A 24809-nucleotide genomic window follows, 5' to 3' on the forward strand; every position below is an offset into this window, starting at 1 on the left:
ACTCCCAACAAGCTCACCACAAAAATTTGTATCTCCAAATTTGGGGAGATGTGTAGTGTATACTGTTTGCTGGCTAGACTCAGGGAATCGCCTTGGCTGTGTGACAGTGCAGTGTTTTTGATAGGTTCTTACTCTTACTTTTTCCCATTTGATCTCATTCAGGGCCTTGCTGTAGCAGTGGCTGACAGCAAGTCCCCAGGGAGGGATGTGTCATTTCCTACTGTTGGTGGCTAATATTGTCCCTCCGGTATGCCCACACAGAATGTATATTGTTTTTTGTTTTGAGACTTTTGTTTTTGTGTTCCGCGTGTGACTTTTGTTTTAGTTCCTGTCCTCTTCTCCACCTGTGAAGGATCTCTGGGGAACTGTAACCATGTGCTTGGCAGTAAGAGCAGGTATGCCAGGGGCTGGAGAGCTTGCTCAGTGGTTAGAGCACTAGCTGACCTTGCGGACAGCCCAGGTTCAATTCCCAGCTGTAGCTCCAGTTCCAGGGGATCCAATGCCCTCTTCTGAGTTCTGAGGTGCTACATACAAGTGGTGCATAGGCACACGCAGGCAAAACACCCAAACTTATAAAAAAGTAAACTAAAAATCAATATCTGGGTTGGTGAGTCTTTTGGTACTCATCACAGGAGCTTCTGTACTTGGCCATTTCTCTAGGAACAGGAGCGTTTCTAGCAGATTTTTTGATGGTGATGCGTAAGTGAGTGGATGGACGGACAGACAGACGATGAATGGGGTGGATGGGTGGATGGTTGGGTGGGTGGGTGGGTGGGTGGATAGATGGGTGGGTAGGTGGGTGGATGGGTGGATGGGTGGGTGGGTGGGTGGATAGATGGGTGGGTAGGTGGGTGGGTGGATGGATGGATGGATGGATAGGTAGGTGGGTAGATGGTGGATAAATAGAATGGGTAGATGGTTTGGTGGGTGGGTGGATAGATGAGTGGAAGGGTAAGATAAATAGGTATATGGGTGGGAAAGATGAACTTGTAGGTAGATGTGTGAGTGCATGGATGGGTGGGGGAGCTGTCATGTAACAATCTCTAGAACAGTATGGATTATGGTCAAACCATAGTAGCCTAACTGTGTGGAGGAATATATTGGAGATTTCTCTAGCACTTACAGGGTAAACAGGATAAGAGCAAGGCCACTGGGCCCAACAGTATTCTTTTCACTCAATGAGAAAAACTGGATTGACAGGGGTAGGGCAATTATTAGCTATAAATGGGATCTAAGTTTCTTTGAGATTTCATGACTGGGATGGCTCTGGCCTTTAGATGAAGGCATTAGCACTCAGCATGACGGGATGTATTTTAAAAGGTCACAGATTGGCAATTGAGTGTTGTCTATCACAGTGTGAGGTATGGACGTCACTATCCAGAGGAAGCCCAGACTAGGAAGTGAGGCAGGGAGGCAGGGACCCGGGCAGATGTGGTCCAGTGAAAAGCTGAAGATTCTATGCGAAAATTCCAGGCTAATGTGAACCATTGTTAATATGGGAGTGTTCCAGCTTTGCCACTAGTGGCTGCTCCTCAAGACTTTACAAAAAAAAAAAAAAAAAAAAAAAAAAAAAAAAAAAAAAAACCACTTATTTAGGGGCCTGGAAAAGATGGCTCACTGTTTAAGAGCACTTGTTGCTCTTGCAGAGGACTAGGATTTGGTTCGCAGTATTCATATGACAACCATCGTAACTCCAATTCTAGGGGATCTGATGCCCTCTTCTGGCTTCATGCTCACCTGTGCATGTGTGGCTCACAGACATATACTCAGGTGCTTGGACACACTCGCACGTGCGTGTGTGCGCACACACACATACACACACACACACACAAACTCTTCATGCTCACCAGTGTATGTGTGGTACACAGACATATACTCAGGCGTTTGTGCACACACACGCACACCCACACATATACAAACTCTTAAAGACTTATTTAAATTATTTGTCTATGTGCACCCACACATGTTTGCACTCACAGAGTGCCTGCAGCACCCAAAGGTACTAAACCCCCAGAACTGGAGTTCTGGGCATTGTGAGTCACCCCATCATAGGTGTTGGGAATAAAGCTACTCCCTAAGAGCAGTAAGCGTTCTTGCTAACTGAGCTGTCTCACCAGCCCCTCTCGAGATCTTTTATTCCTGCCTGGATGGCCAGGCACAAAAGCCAAGCTGAGACTTTAGGTTCCTGGTGAGTGTTGGAACCAAGTGTTGGCTTCCCTTCGAGGCACTGTGTGAGCTGATGGCTGAGAAGTGGGCAGCTGGGTAGGAGTGGAAGCATCAGCTGTGTTTTCAGAGGATGCTTTTAAAGAAGACAACTGGGTTTCCCTTGGTTAGAGAGGGTAGATTTATCATAAAAGCTTTGCTCATTTGTGTTTCCCTTTTCAATATGAGAAGTGTTATTAATTTGCCCACTTAAAAAGGTTAAGATGAAATGGATCATAAATCATTATTTCAAGGCCCTCCTCAAGTTAGCTGTTTTGTTAATGGAAAAGACATGTTTAGATACCGATGCAGGGAGGAGGAGGGAAGGAAGGAGGAGGGGAGGGATGATGAGAGGAGGGGGAGGGAGGAGGGGGGAGGGATGATGGGAGTGGAGGAATGAAGAGGTGGGAGGGATGGCGGAAACTGGCAATGGAGGAGGAAAAGCAAGAGGAGTAGGAAGAATGGGGGAGAAGGAGGGAAAAGCTAAAACTTACAGGAAATGACCCAACCCAAGAAGACTACAAAACATACACCCTTGGATGTAGTCTATATAAGTGTCTGTTTGCAGTCTCTGAGCAGTTCATTGGAATTCTATAATGTGTCTTATATAGTTGCTCTTGAGACCCTGCATGGTCCATGAGGATTTTTGGATCCTCTTAAAGGACTTTGTCCTTGGTGTGGAGGGTACCACATCAAAATATTTGGAGCCATTTCTGTAGTCCAATAAAAGGTCTTATTGCATTTTTCTGTGACATCAAGTTGAAGATGTCAGTGCCGTTGTAGGCAGTAAACAGGACCGACGTCATATGATGTATGTGGCTAAAGGGTTTGCTCTTGTTTGTTTGAGGTGATTAAGGTGGACCCTGGATTGCAGCTATAACTCAGTCCCTCGGGTGGGATTGGTGGTAGATGCAGAGCCTCACACTGTGACCAGGGCTGCACTGAGATATAGGCTGACACCTCCCAGATGTAGGACTCCCCACAAAACAAGGGATGGGTTTTATTCACAAAGCAATGGCGTTTTGGCTAGAATGGCATGATTGGTTGGTCCTGTGCTCATCTTATGAAATGGGTGTCTGCCTGGCTCTGTTCTCCCTGGGGTGCCACATGCCCACTCCTCCCTTACCTCTTCACACATTTCCCGAGGCTTGCCTCATCTGGAGAAAAACAAAAGGAAATATCTGCATAAGGCTGGTGGTGTTTTTCTGCTGTGCAGCTCTGCCCTGCTCAGACCACATTCTAAATAAGCACTTACTGAGTGACTAACTGAGAGCAGTTTAACAATAAAAGCATGTCATTGTGTTAAGCACAGTGTGGGATTCTTGTCAAACAGAATAACACACTCTCCCACCCATCACACTCTTAAATATGCCACAAAATATGGCGCTTTTAGCTATGTACTACTGAGTAACAAGCCACCCCAAAGTTGATGGCATAAAACAACAGCCATTTTGTCACACAGAGTCTATGGACGAGCAAGACAGACAGATGCTGGAGACTATGCAGTCATCCTTATGAGCAAAGATGGTTTGGGTTAAGGCTGGAGAGGTGGCTTGGGGCTTACGAGCACTTGCTGCTCTTCCAGGGGACCAGAACTTGATTCCCAGCACACACATCAGACTCCTCACAACTGTCTGTAACTCCAACTGCATGAGACCTGACACCATAGGCCATAGAAATGATGATCTCTTCTTAATCTCTCCTAATTTCCCAGTTCCACCTGACCAGCAAAAGTTGTCCCTGTAAAACAAAGGTTTTACTTTAGTGGTTCCAGTCTCTGGAATCACAGCCGATTCTTCACGCAAACAGCCCAGCCGTCTTTGCTTCCCTCTGAAACTTCAGGAGCCAGACCTCCATTGTCTGCATTTCTCTCAAACATTTATCTTCCAAGCTCACATAGGATAGTTCGCCAAGCTTTGAACACTCAATGGTTTTTCTCGCCCAAAGTTCCAAAGTCTTCCCACAATCCTCCCAAAACAACGTGGTCAGGTCTACTGTGGCAATACCCCACTCCTTGTACCAATTTCTGTCCTAGTTAGGGTTACCATTGCTGCAATAAACACCAAAAAGCATGACCAAAAAAAAAAAAAAAAAAGCAACTCAGGAAGGAATGGCTTTATTTGGCCTGTGCTTCCATACCACTGCTCATCGTTGAAGGCAGTCAGGGCAGGAACTCAAACAGAGTGGGAACCTAGAGGCAGGAGCTGATGCAGAGGCCATGGCTACTTGTTGGCTTGTTCCCCATGGCTTGCTCAGCCTGCTTTCTTATAGCACCCAGGACCACCTGCCTAGGGATGGTGCCACTCACAATGGGCTGGGCCCTCCCCCATCAATAACTAATTAAGAAAATGCCCTACAGGCTTGCCTACAGCCTGCCGTTATAGAGGCATTTTTCTCATTTGAGGCTCCCTCCTCTACAGTGACTCTAGTTTATGTCTTGTTGACAAAAACAAAAAACAAAAAACAAAAAACAAAAAACCTACCAGTACACCGGGTAGACCCCCAAGCTTGAGGTAACTGAGAAATAACTGATATCTGCCACTTAGTTGCTAAAGCTTTGTGGCTAGGTATGACATTCCCTCTTTTGACCTTAAAATTGCTTTAAGTTGCCAAGGTTAACATGGAGAGGGGATTTAAATAGAAAAGCAGGAAGGAGGCGTGTGGATTTCTCAACTCCAAAAGGAAGTCGTGGCAGATCAAAGAGATAAAGCTAATGACCAGCAACTGGTTTATTAATCTCTGTTGACTACATACGTAAGAGCTGTTAAATTTGCCTGTTTTAGGAAGAATACTCGCAAAGTTTGCCACTGACTCCCAGTTAGCTGACTGTCCGCTTCAGCTGATTCTGATCAAATGTTTATTGAGCTGCCCTTTTGTTCTGTGCACCATGATGAAGGTGAGCATGCTGAGGTGATTGTGAACTGGCCTTACAACTGGAATTCTATTGAGTTGCCACCCAGAAGAAGGGACATTGGGGGCAGGAGGAGTGACCCCATCGGGCATAGTCAGGGAAAGATGAGTTTGAAGAAGAGATTCAACTCTGAGAAGGATGGATAGGAACCAAGAAAGATGAGGACAAGGAAAAGAAGAGTCACCAGGTCCCGCAGCATGGCAGCCATTGGTGATCCCGCTAAAGCCAACGGAAGTAGAAAAGCAACCGAATGCCGCTGCGTTTGATGTGAGGCCTGGAGCTTTGATGGCCTTGTTTTATGGCAGGCTCTAGGGGGGAAGGGGGCTGCTGTCGTGGCTCTAAGCTGTAGGTCATACAGAGCGGTAGTCCTGGTTAACTGGGCCCCCAAAATGAGCAGACAGACCCACTGCAGCTTGAGTAACTTAAGAGTCCTGTGAAGCCCGGTGTGCCTTTCCTCTGCACTTCCGTCATGGTTCAGGGTTTTCACAGCCCACCAACATCTAGGGCAGCACCTCAGCTTTCTGGTTACCCTCTCTGGGCTCCGGGGATCCGGACCCCTTCTATGGAAGAAGCCAGTCTCCTCGGCCCCACCCCTCCCATGGGCTCACGCAGCAAAGCATATGCTCAATCATAATTCCCAGCATTCAAGTGGTAGCCCTGCATCTGGCCCTGAAACATCTATTCAGGACCAAATTCTTAAAGCCCCAGGGGTCCTGGGTGATTTTTCTGCCCAGGTCCTGAACCTGTCATAAAATGTAACGGACGGTATATTTTTAACTGCTGAGACTGGTTTGTTCCTATACTCCCAGACTCCTGAGACAGTACAGTGCTTGTTTCTGTAACTCGAAAGCACGTTGAGCATTTCAGAAGCGACAGGCTGGTCTCTCTGCATCTCTCGTTGTTAAGGCAGATGTTCTTTGCTGGTTCCGTGCACAAGCCCCTTGGGGAATCCAGGGATGCATATAAATCACATCCCAGAAGAATGTTTTAAGTGCACTTAAGATACATGGAGCCACAGATAAATTCAGTTATATTGAAAAGCAAATTAAAATGCAAATAAAAAATTATTAGACCACATTTGTAACGTGGTAATCTGGCTTCTTTTTAATACTGTGTGGTATAATAACATCTGAAATTGCTGGTGAGTTCATGCAGTGGGTAGTACATGCCAGAGGACCCCAGGTGGTGTTCCTCGGGTACTGTACTTTTTTTTTTTTTTTTTTTTTTTTTTTTTTTTGAGACATGGTCTTTCTTTGGTTTGGAACTCACCAAGAGGACTAGGCTGGCCAGCCACTGAACCCTAGGAATCCACCTGTCTGGGTTCCTGGGAGCTAGGTTAAAAAACATGTGTGACCACATCTACCTACCTACTTCCTTCCTTCCTTCCTTCCTTCCTTCTGTCCTTCCTTCCATGTTTTCTACACAGGTTCTGGGGACCGAACACAAGTCCTCATTGCTTGCAAAGTCTGACTGAGCTATCTATCTCTCTAGCAAAGATCTGTGAACTTGAACTGCTAAACATAAACAATACTTCAAAGTGTCTGCAGCTTTAACATGATGCGATAAGTCTTTGAATGTCCACTGACTGTGCTCTTAGGTCTTTATAATACTTCTCCAGATGTTTACATTTTTGATAAAAGAAAAATACTAATTTTTGTAAAAAGCTGATAAAATTTTTTTTTCTTCCACATGCCTTCTCAGCCCTCCCAAGTGCCCTTCTAGGTTTTTAATCTCTGATTTAGGATATAACTTTGGTTAACGATAATGAAAACAGAAAGTCCATCACTTACTTTATATGTTGTAAATCGTCAGGTCTGAGGTCTTCATTTCTTCCTTGTTAATTTGTGAATAGTTTGAGTCCTGCTGTTTTCTTTGGAAGTTTCTCCCTTTGTCTGTCTTTACCATACACCCCCACCCCCGTACACACTTTTCAAAAGTGTCTAACTCTGATAAAAGTCACCCTCACATTTTATCTATATTTCAACCAATAGGCTTAAGACGGGACTTAGTTCATAGCATTCACATCCTGTTTCCTAGAAGCAGTATCTGAGATACGGGGAGGGGGTGAGTGGTTAGGTTGGAGATTTATCGAGAGTGTGCTGTCAAAGTGAGAAAGACAGACCGGGAAGGAAAGAGAGAGAGAAATGAGTGCAAATTTTGAGTGAAGCCCCAACCAAACTGCATGGGAGGGCAGCTTATCCAACCACGTGAAAAAGTGTGTGGGCTTGCGTCTGCCTGCATCCCCTAGCCGGGAGAGCCTGGGCCTGCCTTATCCCAGCAGACCATACAACAACGTATGTGTCACCCCACAGCTTCTGTGCTCCGGGATCTGGGCACAGCCTCCATCTGTCCTCTGCCTTAGGTCTGACCTGGCTGTAATCAAGGTTCGGGGAAGGTCTTTTGGGAGCCTGGGCATTATCCTCCAGGCTCCTATGGTTGTGGGTGAATTGATTTGTGGCCACTGTGGAAACCGTGACAATTTCAAAGTCCACCCAGATCACCATCCATTTAACTCAGCCTAATTAACGCAGGACTTTAAGTGAGCCTCCTGTGCCTTTGTCACATAGAGTAGCCTAATATCAGGAGTGACATCCACTGATGTTCAGCCATCCCCATGCCCAAGAGTGGAATTATCCAAAGGCATAGGCAGGGGCATCAGCTATGTGCAGATGTGATCCAGAGTGTAGCTGGGGTGCACCAGCTCTGGGGACCACCCATCCTCATTCTCTCACACCCTCTGCCAGTCGCTCTGGTCACCCGTGGGGTTGTTTTCTTAGCACGTACTTCAAGCACCTGTGGCAGTCTTCACTGCCGTGGAAGGAGAGGCCACTTTCCCATCTGTCTGTCTGTCCCTTACCCATGACTTGTGGTTTTGCTCCCCAACACCCTTCCCAAGTGGCAATCATGGCACTGCTGTTCACTTTTCCTCAGGCCAGGGTCTCTCCAAGGTCCTCCATACACACTGTTGCCTTCTCTCTCACTCTTCACCCCCTTGTCATCTATTTTTTCCAGTCCTGGAGGTTGAGCCTGAGAAGGGTCTTGCACCGGCTATGCTAGTACCCTGCCACCTGCTTCATCTCCTGATCGCCCCCCCCCCTCCGTTTGCACTCCCAAACACTGTCTTAATACGTCACCCAGGCTGGCTTTGAACTGTCGGTCCTCTTGTCTCCACTTCCTACGTAGCTGTGATCACCCAGCTGTGTCTCCTCTTCATAAAGTCATGCAAAGCTGAGTCTCTCAGTCTGCTTTACATGCTTCTTCTGAGAGAGGAAGTGAACTGACCCCAGTCAAAGTTTGTGGGAGATGGCGCTGGCATTCGCTCCACTCTTGTGTGGGGGGGAGATGGTGCTGGCATTCGCTCCAGCCTTGTGTTCCTTATAACCCTTTAGTTTCCCCTCCAGGACCAGCTCCTTTGCAAGGATTCCTTCACTGTTCGTTTTTCACTTGCGTATGTGTGCGATTGTATGTGCATATGTGCGGGGGGGGGGGGTATGTGGAGACTGGAGGGTGATGTCAGGAATCATCCTTAACTGTTCTTCCCCCTTATCCCTTGAGGCCGGGTCTCTCAGTCAAACAGGGGCTCACAGATGTGGGTCGCCTTGCTAGCCAGCTTTCTCAGGGGATTCCCTTGTCCAAGGCTGGAATTAGAGGTGGGCCAGCATGCCTAGGTGGCATTTATGTGGCTTCCCAAACTCTGGCCTAGTATGCTTATTTGACAAGTACTTTAACCACTGACCCGTTTCCCAGCTCCATCCAGGGATTCCTGACACTTGACCGAAGACTACCCTCCCTTTCCAGGTTCCCAGCTCTTATGTGGTCCCCTTCACCTCTACATTGCTGTTTTCTGCTCACACATCTCATTGCCTCTTCTCTGATTTCTTGTGCCTCATATGGAGCCAGGCATACGAAAGTCAGCTATGGCATGAGACCATTGATGCTCTCTTGAGGGGCAACCAATCCACCCTACACCCTACACCGCTCACCCCTTCCCTCACTATAAACTCTAACATAGAACCAAACTATTACTGACTTCTCCTTGCTGTCACCAAATGCTTGACGGGAAACAACCATGAGGAAGGATTTATTTTTGCTTGTGTTTTGAGAATACAGTCTACCATGACAGGGAGGCGTGGCTATAGGGGTGTGAGGTAGCAGCTTACGTTGCTACAGAAGTGGGAATTTGAAGCAGATAGCCCCTCCCCAAGACAGCACTACCATCTGGGAACCAAATGTTCAAACACATGAGCAGGGGTGGGGGCATCACAACATACACAGACTCCCAACCCTCAGCTAGTTGTTGGTTTCATCCGTAGTGTTTGTGATTTTATCTGTGAATAGAGCTATTTATAAAAATATGTTAATTGGAGGTAAATCGATGCTTTCTTGTACTTTCTGAGCACTGGAATTTGCAGAAGGACTCTCACACATGTCAGACTAATGATGCTATCTGTTGGTGTGATGTGCTACACACAAAGGGATAGTTGGCTTTAATTAAAAACAGCCATTTTACCAAAAGAAATCTACAGATGCAATGCAATCCCCATCAAAATGCCAACACAACTTTTTACAGACCCTGAAAGAACAATTCATACTTCATTTGGAAAAACAAAAAACTCACAGTAGCTAAAACAACCCTATACAATAATAGAACTTCTGGAAGGTATCTCCATTCCTCACTTAAAGACATCCTATAGAGCAATAGTAATAAAAACAGCATGGCACTGGCATAGAAACAGACTGGTTTATTAATAGAATTGAGTCAAAGATACAAAAATAAATCCACACACCTACAGACATTTAATTTTTGACAAAGGAGCCAAAACTGTACAATGGAAAAAAAAAGACAACATTTTCAACAAATGATGCTTATCTGACTGGATGTCTACATGTAGAAAAATGCAAATAGATCCATATTTATCACCCTGTACAAAACTCAAGTTCAAGTGTATCAAAGACTTCGACATAAAACCAGACACACTAAATCTATAGAAGAGAAAGTGGGAAAGAACCTTGAACTCATTGGCACAGGAAGCAACTTCCTGAACAGAACACCAACAGTTCAGGGACTAAGATCAACAATTAATAAATGGGGTCTCATGAAACCGAAAAGCTTTTGTGAGGCAAAGGACACTGTCAATAGAATGAAAAGGCAGTCTACAGGTTAGGAAAAGATCTTCACCAACCCTACATTTGACAGAGGACTAATATCCAAAATATATAAAGAACTCAAATCATTAAACACCAACAATAAACAAAACAACCCAATTAAAATATGAGGCACAGAGGTAAACAAACAGTTCTCAACAAAAGAATCTCAAATGGCCAAGAAGCACTTTTAAAAATGTTCAAAGTCCTTAGTCATCAGGGAAATGCCTATCAAAATGACTCTGAGATTCCATCTTACACCCATCAGAATGGCTAAAATAAAAAACTCAAGTGACAGCACATGCTGGCAAAGATGTGGAGCAAGGGGAACACTCCTCCATTGCTGGTGGGAGTACAAACTTGTACGACCGCTTTGGAAATCAATCTGGCACTTTCTCAGAAAACTGGGAATAGCTCTACCTCAAGACTCAGCTATACCACTCCTGGGCATATACCCAAAAGATGCTTAACCATACAACAAGGATATTTGCTCAACTGTGTTCATAAGCAGCTTTGTTTGTAATAGCCAGAAATTGGAAGCAACCTAGATGTCCTTCAACTAAAGAATGGATAAAGAAACTGTGGTATATTTATGCAATGGAATACTACTCAGCCATTAAAAACAAGGAAATCATGAAATCTGCAGGCAAATGGATGGAACTAGAAAAGATCATCCTGAGTGAGGTAACCCAGACCCAGAAAGACACACATGGTATGTACTCACTGATACGGAGATTTTGGCCATATAGTACAGGATAACCATATTACAGTGCACAAACCCAAAGAAGACAAGTAATAAAAAGGACCCAAGGGAAGATGCTCAAATTTTACTCAGAAGGAGGAATAGAAAAGGCAGAGAAAAAAGAAAGAGAAGACATAGTGGTTGAAGAAAGGGAACAAGGTAGGAAAGGAAACAGAGAGAAATGAGGGTGGAGCTCAGACCTGGGGAGAGCAGGGAGGGGAGGACAGAAGGCCTGCAGAGAAAAGAAAAACTGTGGGTGGGGATCTAAATCAGAATAGGCCTCTGGGAGGGTATGAGGGGGACTATAGCTGAGACTCCTAGTACCTGGGGCCAAAGAGACTGAAGAGGACACCCTCTAACTAGACAAGGCCCTTAGCGGAGGGAGGAGAACACCAACCTACCCACAGAAACTTTGACCCAAAACCTACCCTGTCTACAGGACATGCAGGGGTAAAGATAGGACAAGTAGAGCAGAGATTGAGGGAAATGTCCAACCAGTGCCTATTAATGATACTCTGATAAGCTTGTAGATAGGAGCCTATCATAGTTGTCCTCTGACAGGTTCCACCCAGCAGCAGTTCAAAACAGATGCTGAGACTCACAGCCAAACAGTGAGTAGAGAGAGCATAGGGAGTCTAGTGGAAAAATGGGGATGGCATAAAAGGACCTACAGGTGACAAGTGATCCACAAGACCATCAGCGCCAACTAGCCAGGGCCCAGAGGTGCCTGTGGAGTCTGAAGCACCAACCGAGGACCATGCATGGACTGGACTAGGTCCTCTGCATAGATGTAACTGATGGGCAGCTCAGGCTTCATGTGGGCACACTAATAAAGGGAGCAGGGGCTGTCTCTGGCATAGACTCTCATTGTCTGCTCTTTGATCACTTCCCCCTGATGGGTCTGCCTTGCCAGGCCACAGGGGAAGAGGATGAACTCAATCTTGATGTGACTTGATGAGCTGGGTGGGTGGGTAGGGGGGCTCTCCCCTTTTCTGAGGAATAGGGGAGGGGGAGAAGGAAGGGAAAGTGGGGCTGGAAGGAGAAGAGAGAGGAGGTTACAACTGGGATGCAAAGAGAATAAATAAATAAATAAAATAATTTTCAAAAAGACCTCTAACTCATAGAGAAACACTCAGAAGCAAGATGCTCTGGGTTGCTCGCCGTGTCCTGCTCTTGGGGCAGGATTTCTGTGGTCCTTTGAGCCCAGCTGCTTTCAGAGCTCTGACTAGCCAATGTTTAGAACTGAATCCTTCTGAAGATAAAGCTTTGTCTCTTCACAATGTAAATCTTGTCGTGGAAGATGGTTACAGTCAGCGGTGCTTTTCATCACAGTCTATTTAAATTTATTTATAGAATTTCCTCCTTGGCTTTTAGTGTTTGTCATCTAACTTGTAGGTCTGCAAGCGAAACCGCACTTGGCTTCAGCTCACTTTCTCATAAAATGGGAAGCAGAGCTTGCTCTGTGCACATACATATCCTGATAAAGATTCAATTAGTGGTAGGGCAAGGGGACTGTTGGCATTTTTCCCCCACTAAGAAGTTTGGTAGCTGATTTATTGAGACTTAATTCATATGTTGCACAATTAACTCATTTAAAGTTGTCAGTGACTGTATTGGTTTGAATCAAGTGGCCCCATAAGTTTCAGCCATGTGAATGCTTAGCCCCATTGGTGGAACTGTTCAGGAAGGATTAGGAGGAGTTGCATTATTGGAGGAGACGTGTCAGTGTATGTGAGCTTTGACACCGCAGAAGACTCATGCCATTCCCAGTGTCCTCTCTGTCTCCTACTTATGGATAAAGCCATGAGCTCTCAGCTGTTCCTGTTTTGTCTTTGCTTCACCATCATAGACCCTAACTCTCTGGAACCATAAGCCAGTTAAACACTTTCTTTTATAAGATGCCTTGGTCATGGTGTTTTATCACAGCAAAAGAAAAGCAGCTTAAGACAGAGAGTTTCCTTACTGCTGTAACAAAATACCTGAAAAGAAGCAACTCTCATGGAGGGGGCGGGGGTGTGTGGCTGGAATGTCCTTCAGGCTCCTGGGTTGGGACACTAGAGTCCATCATGGCACAGAAAATAGTGGCTGGCATTTCTGTCATCAAAGGAGCCTGTGGCCAGATTTTCTCTCCTCCTCATCTCAGTGAAATAGGAAAAGAAATGAATGGGGTCTCCTAGTTTGTCTTCTCTTTTTGATTTAGTCTGGAACCCCAGTTTATGGGATGGCACCGCTCACACTCAGGGTGAGAGCCCCTCTAGGGTCACACTCATACACATGGTTAGAGGTATGTTTCCAGGTTGCTCTAAATACACTCAAGTTGACAATCAAAAGTGTGTGTGTGTGTGTGTGTTGTGTGTGTGCGCTCGCGCACGTGTGATTTAGTTTCAGCGTATTCATAGTTCTACAACTACTCCCACAATCAGTTTTAGAATACGTTCATTGTCATAGAAGAAAATTCTGTATTCTCAGTCACTCCTCACTCAGTCTTCGTATCTACTCCCCAGTCCCCAAACTTCAATCTACTAGTGTTGTTTCTATCTAATAATAGGAACGGAAGTTTTACAAATTTTCTTATCAAAGACACTTTATAAATAGCACGAGCTGCCATTCATTGCCCATGTGTGCTTCACTATTATTACACTATTGCCCTAGGTGCACAATATAATCATATATAATGGTACCTGCACCCTGTATGCCGCTTGGGTTTGCTTCTGAGCTTTCCATTCCTCCCCTACCCCCCCCCCCCCCCACTCTTTCTGGTCAACTTGCCTCTCAGGTCACAGGTCCTCTCTCCTGCTGTGTCTACTCTGCAGCTGGAAGGCAGCTGTGATCTCAGCAACTTAACTCCTGCCCCTGCCTCTGCACGACTGACTGCTGTGGGGGCTGCCAGGCGCCTGGAGGGTAAGTGAGGCCTCAGAGGGTGAGTGAGGCCTCGACTTCACTCGTCTCTCCATGTGCTTCTCTCTCTTTGGGCCCTTGGGTGCTTGTGCTGGCTGTCTCTGAGCATACCAACTCCTGCCAGGAGCTCAGCTCACAGATCCTCATTCCACGTGGCTGCAAGCCTGGAAACACGTCAAGGAAGATGTGCCTTTAAATGCCAGGGTCATCTGTGTGCTCTCTTCCTCTTTGGGGCACGACAGGCTAGGAAGTCTTGTTCCTTCTGAGAATGACCTGATAGGTTTAAAACCACTGTTGGGGATGAGTAGATTCCCCCCTCCCCTCTCTTTCTCCTCTCTCTCTCTCTCTCTCTCTCTCTCTCTCTCTCTCTCTCTCTCTCTCTCTCTCTCTCACACACACACACACATGCACGCACACACGCCAGAAGCATTTGTTTATGTGTGTCCAACTTTTCCAGTTGCCAGTGGAAGGAGGTGGTTTTAGTAAGTGACTCGGCTCTTCCTGGATGTGGAAAATCTTCTGTTTCCTTTTAAAACACCCTCCCAGCTTATGAGAATTTTAAAATAGCCTATAGCACTTAGCTGCCATTCCGATGACGTCACGTGGAAGGGGATAGTTTCTGAGAAACGAGTCAATAGGCAACTTTGCCGTTGCATGAACTCACGGAGCATTCTCATGATCACTGGGATGGCCTAGACATCACTAGGAGATGCTGCAGTCTGTGTGGTTTGAGGGCGGAGTCATTATGCACTCTGCCTATTTTGTGAGTAGAAGCGTGGACATGGGATACCCTGTTTGTGGGGCGTAGTTTTCACTTCTCAGGGTGTCTGTGAAGCCAACCTAGGCAGAAGTGGAGAGGGTTGGGCTCCGAGAACATGTGAGAGGGCATTCAGAATGGAGGGGGCAGAAAAATCACATTTGAAAAAGAAAACAAAAACAAAAAATAATTTTAAAAAACCCACCCAAACCCAAAAATGAGAAACCCACTTATTGGATTTCCCCACAAAGCAATAATCTAACTTAAGGCTAACTGGTTATTTGCTGAACTTCTGTGTTTCTGCAAATTTAAAGTGAGGCCAACCCTTCCTGTTTTTATTTAATTTGCCACTGTGAGCCAAAGAAAGGAAAAACTGTGAGTTGCTTTATTATTATTTTTTTTCAGAGAGGAAAAGAAGCTATGGGGTAGATTTCCAAGTCACGTGGCTAGCCAGCTGGTGCTGCAGTGATCAAGCCCAGCTTGCCAAGGCCCTGCACTGAGAAGTGGAACCAAGTCACCCCAGCTCTTCCCTAACAGTAATGTGTATCTTTAAGCCAAAAAAGGGTTCCTCAGTCTCTTGTCCACCATTGGGTCCTGGCTCCAGCCCTCCCTTGGTGGGTCTTTTTGGCTAAGCCTCTTAGCCAACACCTTCTCAGCCTCTTCCCAGCCCTACTGTCATCTCTGCTGTCATGCTACAGCTGCAAGGATCTTTCCAGAATGCCGGCTGTGGTGTCATGCTAACTCTGTCCCTGTGTTCCCTGGCCTTTAGTGTGGGGTTCACACAGCCTTGAGGGGGTGGGACACGTGAGATCTGACCACTGACTGAGCTTCCCTGCCCTACCCATCAGCCTGACTCTTGTGTGCCTTTGGGTCTACGCAGTCCACTAACCCCTCTAAACTTCCTGTGCACCGCTGTACCAGCAGAGCCTCGCACCTGCTGTCTGGCACACATCCTTCTGTCTTACAGCTCAGCCCAGGAGTATCTCTTCTGGGAAGCCTGCCAGGCTTATAAGAATCAGGTATCAACTTCCTTTGTGTTCTCAAAGCCACCTCTACCCTAGCGCATCTGACATGATGTTGTCACAGCTCTGCTTTTCCCTCTGGAATTGTTAATTCCATCCAGGTCTGTCTTCCTGCCGCCCAGCACACTGCCTGGCATAAAGTAAGCACCCAATAAACTTCAAATGGAGCATGTGTTACATTCCCTATAAAAACCGCCAGCCACAGCCCAGGTCTGCCGCCAGCACGGGTGTCCTCCGTAAGCTCACCTTCTGTTCTCAAAGTAGCAAGTAAACGCCTGCCGCCTTTAGCAGGAAAAGGTAGATTCTGACCTCTGGGCAGATAAGGCTAAAGGTGGGTCCAACCTAAGAAGTTTCTGTCTGGAGCCTAGTGTGGTGGTGCACACCTGTGATCCAGGCTCTCTGGGGGTGGAAGCAACATGACCAGGAGTCAACTTTAGAAACTTTGAGGCCAGTCTGGGGTATAAGCAACCTCATTTCAAAAGAAAAGAAAAAAAAATTAAAATCAGCCTGTAGTAGCGACTTTCTAAGTAGTAAAATTTGAGCCACTGTGGTGAGTTGCCAGAGAGCCACAGACTTCTATTCTGGCCACTTCCTCCACTTAATGTGCCGAACAGAAGGAGGCAGAACTTCCAAAAAAACGATGAGGGAAAACCCCCAAATAGCCTGCTATTTTCCCTCTGCAGCTTGGAGCAGAGCTCAGCATGAGGGAGGAGGGGCCAGGCCTGTTTCTAATCCCTGCACCCTGCCTCCGCCCACCCCTCCGTGTGGTTTGAGTTCCAGGCTGCTCCAAGCTACTGGGAGGCAAAGAAAGAAGCTGCTTTTCAAACTCATTAATTAAAACAGGCTCATGCAATTGCCGCCAGAGAATAGCGTCCCCCCATCTGGATGTCAACTTGTATCCATGGTCCAAACTCAGATGCGCCATGACTAAGGCCTCCCTCCTTGGCAATCACTGTGTGTGGTCACAGGCTTAGAAACACCCCCACTCCATGTACTTATTTCCTAGCTACAAATTATTCATTTGTCTTTTAGCAGAATATGTATCTGTGCTCTTGTCTGTGGGGTGGGGTGTGTGTGTGTGTGTGTGTGTGTGTGTGTGTGTGTGTGTGTGTGTGTGTGTGTGTGTGTGTGTTGAGAGGGGGTGCTCACCTACGCATGTGCCTATAGAAGCCAGAATCTAGCATCTAGCATCCTCTAGCATTTTCCACATTCATTTTTGAGACAGGATCTCTCACTGGACCTGCAGCTTGCCATTTTGCCTAGACTGTGTTGCATTCAAGCCCTCAGGATCTGCCTGTCTGCGCCTCCTCTGCACTAGGGTTACAGGCGCACACCAGCGTGCCCATCTTTTTGTGTGGGTGCTAGGGACCCAAGCTCAGGTCCTCAGGCTTGCAGGACAAGCAGTTTCTCCATCAAACCACCCCCAAACCCCCAAGCCCCCCCACACCACCCCCACCCTGAGCAAGGCATTTCTAAGGGACCGCTGAAGCCTAGTGTGATCAGGATGGCTGCGTTTTCACACGTCCACCTGTGACTGCAGCTCTCAGGCGACTGAGGCAGCAGCATCGTGAGATTGGGGTCAGGCTGCACTGTGTGTGATACATGCAAAGCCAGCCCTAACCACCTACATAGTGGGACCATCCACACAATGGTAACCAAAGTATTTAATGGGCAGCAAGGACATTCCTTTGCTTTTGGTTCCTAGAAGTCTGGTTCTACCTTATAATGAGCTCTGGGATGGAAGACCAGTTTGTTTAAGTTGCTGAGACTCAGCCGTTCTGGAGAAGGCAAATCCACCCACCAGACATTGCATTAAGTAGACTGAGGTCAACTCAGACCTTAGGGAAGGCCCTGAAACACACATGGCAGCCCAGAAACGTGATGCCACTGCTGCCCCTCCCCAACTCTCCTTTTCCTCTGAGACCAGAATAACAGGGTCATTGTGGACTTACTTTGACATGAAATATTTAAGTGCAAAACCATGAAACAGTTAACCAGCCTCAAAGAGACACAAGGAATGCATTCGCAAGCATGTGAATTTGGCATCTGCGCATCCGTCTTTCTACCATCAACCATCTTTGAATTCTGTTTAGAGTCGGTAGGCTGGGGAGGGGGCGGCGGCGGGCGTCTGGATCCTAGGTGCATGTCTTGCTCCTGGAAAGAGCTCACGAGTCTTATAGACCTGTTCCAAGATGAAGTGCTCCAGAGAATGTCTGAACCCTCTTTATCTGAGGAACTCGCATCCCTTTGCTGCGGAGTTCCTGTACTTTTGTTTAGGCTAAAGAGTTGAACCTTTCCCCCGGTGGATGTTTTACTGAACACAAATGTACGCCATCTGCTTCTTGTTCAGGCAACGGCCCCTTTGCTCCACCCTCCATACCCTACCCCTGACGACATCAGCCTCCCATCTCACGCTACTCAACACCAGTGACTCCTTTCCAGAACGATTACAGGAAGATTCTAGCATTCCTTCAACAGCCTATCATGAGGAGACCTGTGAGAAAACACGGGTGCCATGGCCGAGTAGAACCTGCGGCCACAGCCTCCTTCTCAGACACAGGCCAACTGAGAGCAGAATCGACAAACTCAAACAGTAAAGCTGCTGTTTAACTTTGTTGTGTTTTGGTGTGCCTCCCCACCCACACTTATTAACCAGACTGCCCGACTCCTGAGGAACCCAAGTGTCATCCTGAGAATCAAGACCCATCCTGAGAGCTCTGCCGCAGTCTGTGGGTTGGCCACCCCACTTCACTTGTAAAGCATAATTTCACGCAAAATGAGGGTCGTTTGTCATCCTTATAGTCACAGTCTGGGCATCTCACAAAGGACACTCGTGTCGCCCAGGGTGCATGCTGAGCACAGAGATGGCCCTGGAGTTGGACAGCCAAGCTGCTTGGCCTGTGTTCTCTCATACTGGATGAGAGGCTGTCCCCAGATGTTCCCCCAAGGATAAGCACGGCTACCTCCGTGGGAGGAGACTGGCTGTGTAAAGCGTTGGAGAAAGCTCTCTTCCGGGTGCTCCCTGAGGCATTTGGAACAGTCACCATTCTGAACACAGTGAGACTCCAATCCCAACTCCTCCAGACTTCACAGAGAATACTGTCAAGCAATATCACTCTTGCCTCTAATTCTCATCTATGGCGTGTGGGGCCTAGAGTCACCCAGAGGCAGTGCCACTGTGCAGAAAGACCATCACCTTAAAAGTTGAAAAGATCCAGCCCCTTACCAATCCTGTGTCCTGTGGGACTGAGTCCTGTGCCGTCCTTGCTCCTGTCCTGTGAGATGCTGGGATTACGATGTGTATGGTTCACCTCTAACAGCTGTAGCGCGGACCTGGCATCTTGTCCTCGTCTCTTCTCTCTTGTGGTGACTTGAGTGAGAAATGTCCCCCACAGGCTCCGGGATTTGAGCACTTGGTCTGCCGCTGGGGAAGTCTAGAAGGTGCAGCCTTGCTGGTGGTAGCGTGTCACAGGAAGTGGGCTTTGAGATTTAAGAGTTTTCACCACTTGCCACTCTCCCTCTCCCTCCTCCACCTCACTCCTTCCTGCTTTTGGTTAAAGATCTGAGCTTTGAGCTTCCTGCCCCCGCTGTTTGCTGCCATGTTCCCCACCATGATGGACTCTCGTTGTCTGGAGCCATAACTGCAATAAACTCTTTTGTAAGTCGCCTTCGTCACAATGTTTTATCACAGCGACAGAAACGCTAACTGCTACAACACCCTTGCCTTTCTTGTGGCTACATCAACCATTCCCTTGGGCCTTGAAGTGCTTGGATTCTAGAGGAATGAACCCAAAACTTGCAGTTGGCTTCAGTGATGCTTAACCCACCACAGACACTGTTTGCGTCAGTGTTGTTGGGTCTCCTGCCCTGACAGAAAACTGTAGTCTCAGTTTAAACATGCTTTGGTCATCCGCATCCCATGAAAACAAAGGGTTAACAAGGAGAGTATAGATGCTCTCCCAGCCACCAACTGGCATCTAATTAAGCACATGTGGGTGACAAGTTAGAGAAAGTCTTCCATATGCTCTGGGAAAGATGATTTAGCATCAGGCAAGCTAGCCTGAGAAACCCTTGGCTGTCAGCAAGACCAGGACAAGTGGACCTTTGTCCTGGGCCTCACCTATCTTTCCTAAGAGGAAATCAATGAAGTCTTAGCATGTGCAGGTGGTTGTGAGGACCGCCTGAGGCGAGTGAGTGGTGTGTCAGGCAGGTCTACGTACACAGCGGAATGCTGCCCCAGCGCCCACACGCGCTCACTGCTAATGCTCCTTCTTATTGGCTATTGCAGCGGAGGGTGCAGGACGTCATCAGCCCCATTGTGTTTGAAGCTGCATACAGCCTGGATGCTCCTGTGACTGCTGAGGAGAAGCGGGAGCTGCCAGCTCTGACACCAGTGCTCCGCTGGAAGAAGGGACAAAAGATCGCCCAGAAAAATCAGGTTAGAGCCTGTTCTAGTTTTGTTTCTGTCTCTGTGGTAAAATATTCTGGCAGGAAGCAGCTTAGGGGAGCAAGGGCTTATTTTAGCCCTAGGTTACAGCCCACTACTGTGGAGAAGTCAAGGCAGGAACTTGAAGCCGCTAGTCACATGACAGCCAGCATGAGCAGCAGTGGAGAATGCATGCATGATTAGCACTCAACTAGCATTCTCCACTTGCACCCCGACACACTCACATACACACCCACGTACATACATACACACATACACACATACACTATACACACATACACACACACCAATGTATGTACATACACACATACATAGAGACTACACACACACACACACACGCTCGTGCACATACATACACACATACGCTATACACACACGCCCACATACATACACGCCCACATACGTGCATACACTACACAGACACACACACACACACATGCACGCACACGCTTCTTTTTGTTTTAAGATGTAAGCCTATCTTTTAAAGCGCAGGTGGGAAGGTAGCATTCAAGCCCTGCTTGTCACTTAGACTCAGAACTAAGGAAACCCCCTATGACCCACATTTGAAGTGCCCTCAGTGCCCACCCATCCATACACCTGCCAATCAGTGATTTAATCTAAATATGAATTGGCAACCAAGAAAAACTGAGCTTAGAGGAAATGGGAGACATGAGAAATAAAGGTCAATTGAAATGAAAATAAAATATTTTACTTAGAAGGCAAATGGTTACTCTGGGAATAAAAGAGATTATATTGTTTTCTGACACAGAGTCCTGTTTGTTATGTAGCTCAGCTTGCCCTCACACTTGTAGTCTCTCTGCCTTAACCTCTAAAATGCCAGGATTACAGATGGGCATCACCATACCCAATTTGAGACTATAAAAGCTCTCTCAGAGTGAAGGTCTTTAGTTCCTAGTGCCCGCGTGTGTGGCTCACAAACATCTATAGCTCCAGCTCCAAAGTATTTGTCCCTCTTTTCTGACCTCCAAGAGTACTGAAACACATGTACACATACATGCGCACATATAAACACGCACACACATCATCATCACCATCATCTTCATCATAACCATGGGACAATGGTGGCACACGCCTTTAATCCCAGCACTCGGGAGGCAGAGGCAGGTGGATCACTGAGTTCAAGGCCAGCCTGGTCTACAGAGTGAGTTCCAGGACAGCCAGGGCTACACAAAGAAACCCTGTCTCAAAACAACAACAACAAACCTTAAAACCTTAAAAAAGCAACATACTAAATAACAAATACAATGCATATTAAACTAGGATTTTGAGTGAATAGCTAAGTACATGGAAGAAAAGGACCTGGATAGTAGATGATTCTCCGTCTAAAGTCACACATTCCTAGACGCTTCTTGGCCTCTATGGAGAAGGACAGGGTCCAGGCAATGACCTTGGCTCTACCGTAAAATCACGTACACACAACAACAACAAACACCACTTAGAGGTTTCAGTCTCTGCCTCCAAGTCAGAGCTACAGCTAATAGGCATAAAACAAAGATGTCGTCAGATTGACTGGATAGATGTAGAAGAATTAATAGAATCTCTCAATATTTTCATCTCTTAATATCCCTCTTAAATTGGTAAGTTGGGAGAGATTGTAAAACTCCACGAGACAAGAAATTGGTGCTTGTTACTTAAGATTAGAGAGGCCAGTGATAGAGTCCTGGCCTTCATGCCCCCGTACCTGCAGCCCCAGCTGCTCTTGGGATCATGTAAGGAAATCTGGGACGAGGGAAGATGGTTCCATGGATAACGGGCTTTCCATACACGCATGAGGCGGTGCGAATGGGAAGAGCAAACTGGCTAGAAACTAGCCGCATCGGCAAGCTCTGGGTTTGATTAAGACACTCTGCCTCTCAAAGCCAACTTGGTCTACAGTATTCCAGGACAGCCAAGGCTATACAGAAAAACTCTGTCTTAACAAACAAACAAACAAACAAAAAAGCCACTGTGCCAAGGCTCACGACCATCTGTAACTCCAGTTCCAAAAGACCTGATAGCCTCACACAGACATATATGCAGGCAAAACACCAATGCATGTGAAATAAAAACAAATAAGTAACCTTAAAAAGACACTGCCTCGATGAATAAGGTGGAAAGGCAGTCAAGGGTGACTCCCGAGGTCAGGCGTGAGCCGCCACGTGCAAGCATTCCCACCCACCCCCACAGGAGTGTGCCTGCACACGCACTCACATGAAAGCTGACACTGACATAGGGAAAGAAAACTCTTGGGCCCACCTAGACACACTAAATCAGGAACGTATGGGGTGCCATATGTCTTAGTAAGCTGTCCATTGATCCTGACACAGCTGGTTTGGGACTCTTAGTGGTAGACGAGCAAAGAGAAGCAATTTGCCCCTGGACCGGGAAGGAGGCAGGAGGGAGCCACGGTCATATCAATCCTTATCATAGTTGTAGGAACTGACTGAGACAGCACATTAATCTGGAAAATTAAGTCATCACATCAATACGCTTTCTAGAGACACAGAAATACTCACCAAGATAAAGATGCGCAGACATAGTAACCGTGCTTTTCCCTTCAGAGAGCCTCGGCACGGGATGTGCGGGGTGGAGAGGGCACTGTTACAGTTTTTTTCAATCATGTCATTCTCTGGTGGAAATTAAAAGAAAAAGAAAAATATTGTTCTTAGATTGGGAGGATTGTCCAGTAGCCTGAGACTTTCTAGGGAAGTGGTTCTTGCTTATGAAAAACAACAAGATCGAGTCGGTTTAATGATCTCCAGCAGCCCTCCATGTGTCTTCCAGATGTTGGCTCTGTTCAAAGGGGAGAACAGTGGGCGGCTAGCTAGGCCCACTCCAGGAAGCAGAGCTGATTTTAACCAGAACTCAGGAACTGTCTCCGTCACCACGAGCCCCAGTAACACACAATAGTACCTGGATCCCTCCCGTCTGTCCCCCACACTAACCCATCCTCCCAGGCCCAGCCACACCGCTTGTCACCCAGACTGTGCGTCACACCTGTTTCCCTGAATGACTCCTCCACAGCTTTCCTCTTAGAGTCCGCAGGACCCTGCAAGGGGGTGCCCTGATTCTCCAGCGCTCTCGGAGTCACCCACATACTACATCCCAGCATTCTCCAGTGCACCAAGCTCTCCTGGCCTGAGGCCCTGAGCACCCCTCTTCTGTGAAGGTTTCCATGCTGTTCCTCTCAAGGCTAATCTTGAAGGTTGAGATTTCAGCTTGAATGTTGCTACCTCAAAGAAGCGTCTTGGCTTCCCCAACCCAGCAGCCTATTTTTTCTTTTTCTGAGGACCCATCCCAGTGTATTCTGTGCAATTCCTTGCACATCTCCCACACTAGAGTGAAGCCCAATGACCATAGAGATCTGATTCCTCCCTCCCTCCCTCTCTCTCTCTCTCTCTCTCTCTTCCTCAATTTACTTATTTATTTACTGTACTTGAGTGCTCTATCTACAAGTATACTTGCAGGCCAGAAGAGGGCATCAGATCACATTATAGATGGCTGTGAGCTACCATGTGGTTGCTGGGAATCGAACTCAGGACCTCTGGAAGGACAGACAGTGCTCTTAAATTCTGAGCCATCTCCCCAGCTCCGTGTCTTCTCTCATCAGCTATTAATTCCCCAACACCTGCGTAGAAACCTGGTCGAGTGTGTCTCCATTGAAAGAGCCCATGTGGAGGAACAAAAGTGTAAGCCATTCTGCAAGGCTATTTAATAGAATAGGATATGCTGTCAGCTCTCCCTGGGAATCCCTCCTAGGCCAGTGTGACATAGCACTGTGTGTGTGTGTGTGTGTGTGTGTGTGTGTGTGTGTGTGTGTGTGTGTGTGTTCATAAGAGTCTATTTTTCAAAGGTAAAGGAAATGAAAACTGTAAGCAAACCCCCAGTTAATTGCCTTGGTCATGGTGTCTCTTCACAGCCATAGAACAATGATTAAGACACCAGATGACATGGGTTCATACATAAATTACACCTAGCTGGGGCCTTTCAGACCTGGAGCAGCACATGGGGGAATACCAAGTCTGTGGCACATCAGGATACAGCTTGCTTTTTTCCTTTAAATAGAGCCTTCTTGATTAGTCCCCTTGGGTGGGATTTGAAACACATTTACCCCCACCAACCCAATCACCCTACTTTTCAAAGGCTTCAGCCTGGGACTTGGTTGCCCTAGCAACCTTGTATACAATGTACAGTCCAAGTACATAATTACAGTTCAATTTAAAACAAGTATTGCCTTGTCTAAGAAACCAGCCCTCTCTTCGCTCTTCCTAACATACACATTTAAGATTCATCCTTGCTGTTACCTGAGAAGGGAGGGTCTTTCTAGTGTGGATGTGATAGTAGAAATGGGGCCCTCGAGGCTTGAGCAGCTGGAACCACCCACCAACTTTCCAGCCCCCGAGTCCTATGTCCTCATTGCTGGTTTGGCACCATGGGAGAAGCTCACAGCTCTGCCTCAGAGGCAGGTGCCATTAAAGCCAGATGCACCCATCCACAAGCCCCAGCCCAAAAGTGGCAAAGAATTCATTAGCTAACTATTATACAGCAGGAGTCAGCAGCCTTGGCTTGTGGCCAACTCTGTTTTTGTAAATAAAGTTTGAGTACCATGGTGGGCGGGGAAGGGTGGCTCAGTGGTCAGGAAAGCTTGCCGCACAAACATGAGAAACACCTTCAGACCCCAGAGT

The 24809-nt window shown here is 46.9% G+C and overlaps 1 protein-coding gene across 1 annotated transcript in view; it reads left to right on the top strand.

Moving 5' to 3' along the window:
- Itga9 (integrin subunit alpha 9) overlaps positions 1 to 24809 on the top strand; it is a 296042-nt gene that overhangs the window by 142889 nt on the left and 128344 nt on the right. The window contains exon 16 of the mRNA XM_051140720.1: positions 19966 to 20115. Within this exon, the coding sequence (XP_050996677.1) occupies positions 19966 to 20115 (150 nt within the window). The remainder of the gene's footprint in view (positions 1 to 19965; positions 20116 to 24809) is intronic.

This window comes from Acomys russatus, chromosome 32, assembly GCF_903995435.1.
Source record: "Acomys russatus chromosome 32, mAcoRus1.1, whole genome shotgun sequence".
Classification (NCBI taxonomy): domain Eukaryota; kingdom Metazoa; phylum Chordata; class Mammalia; order Rodentia; family Muridae; genus Acomys; species Acomys russatus.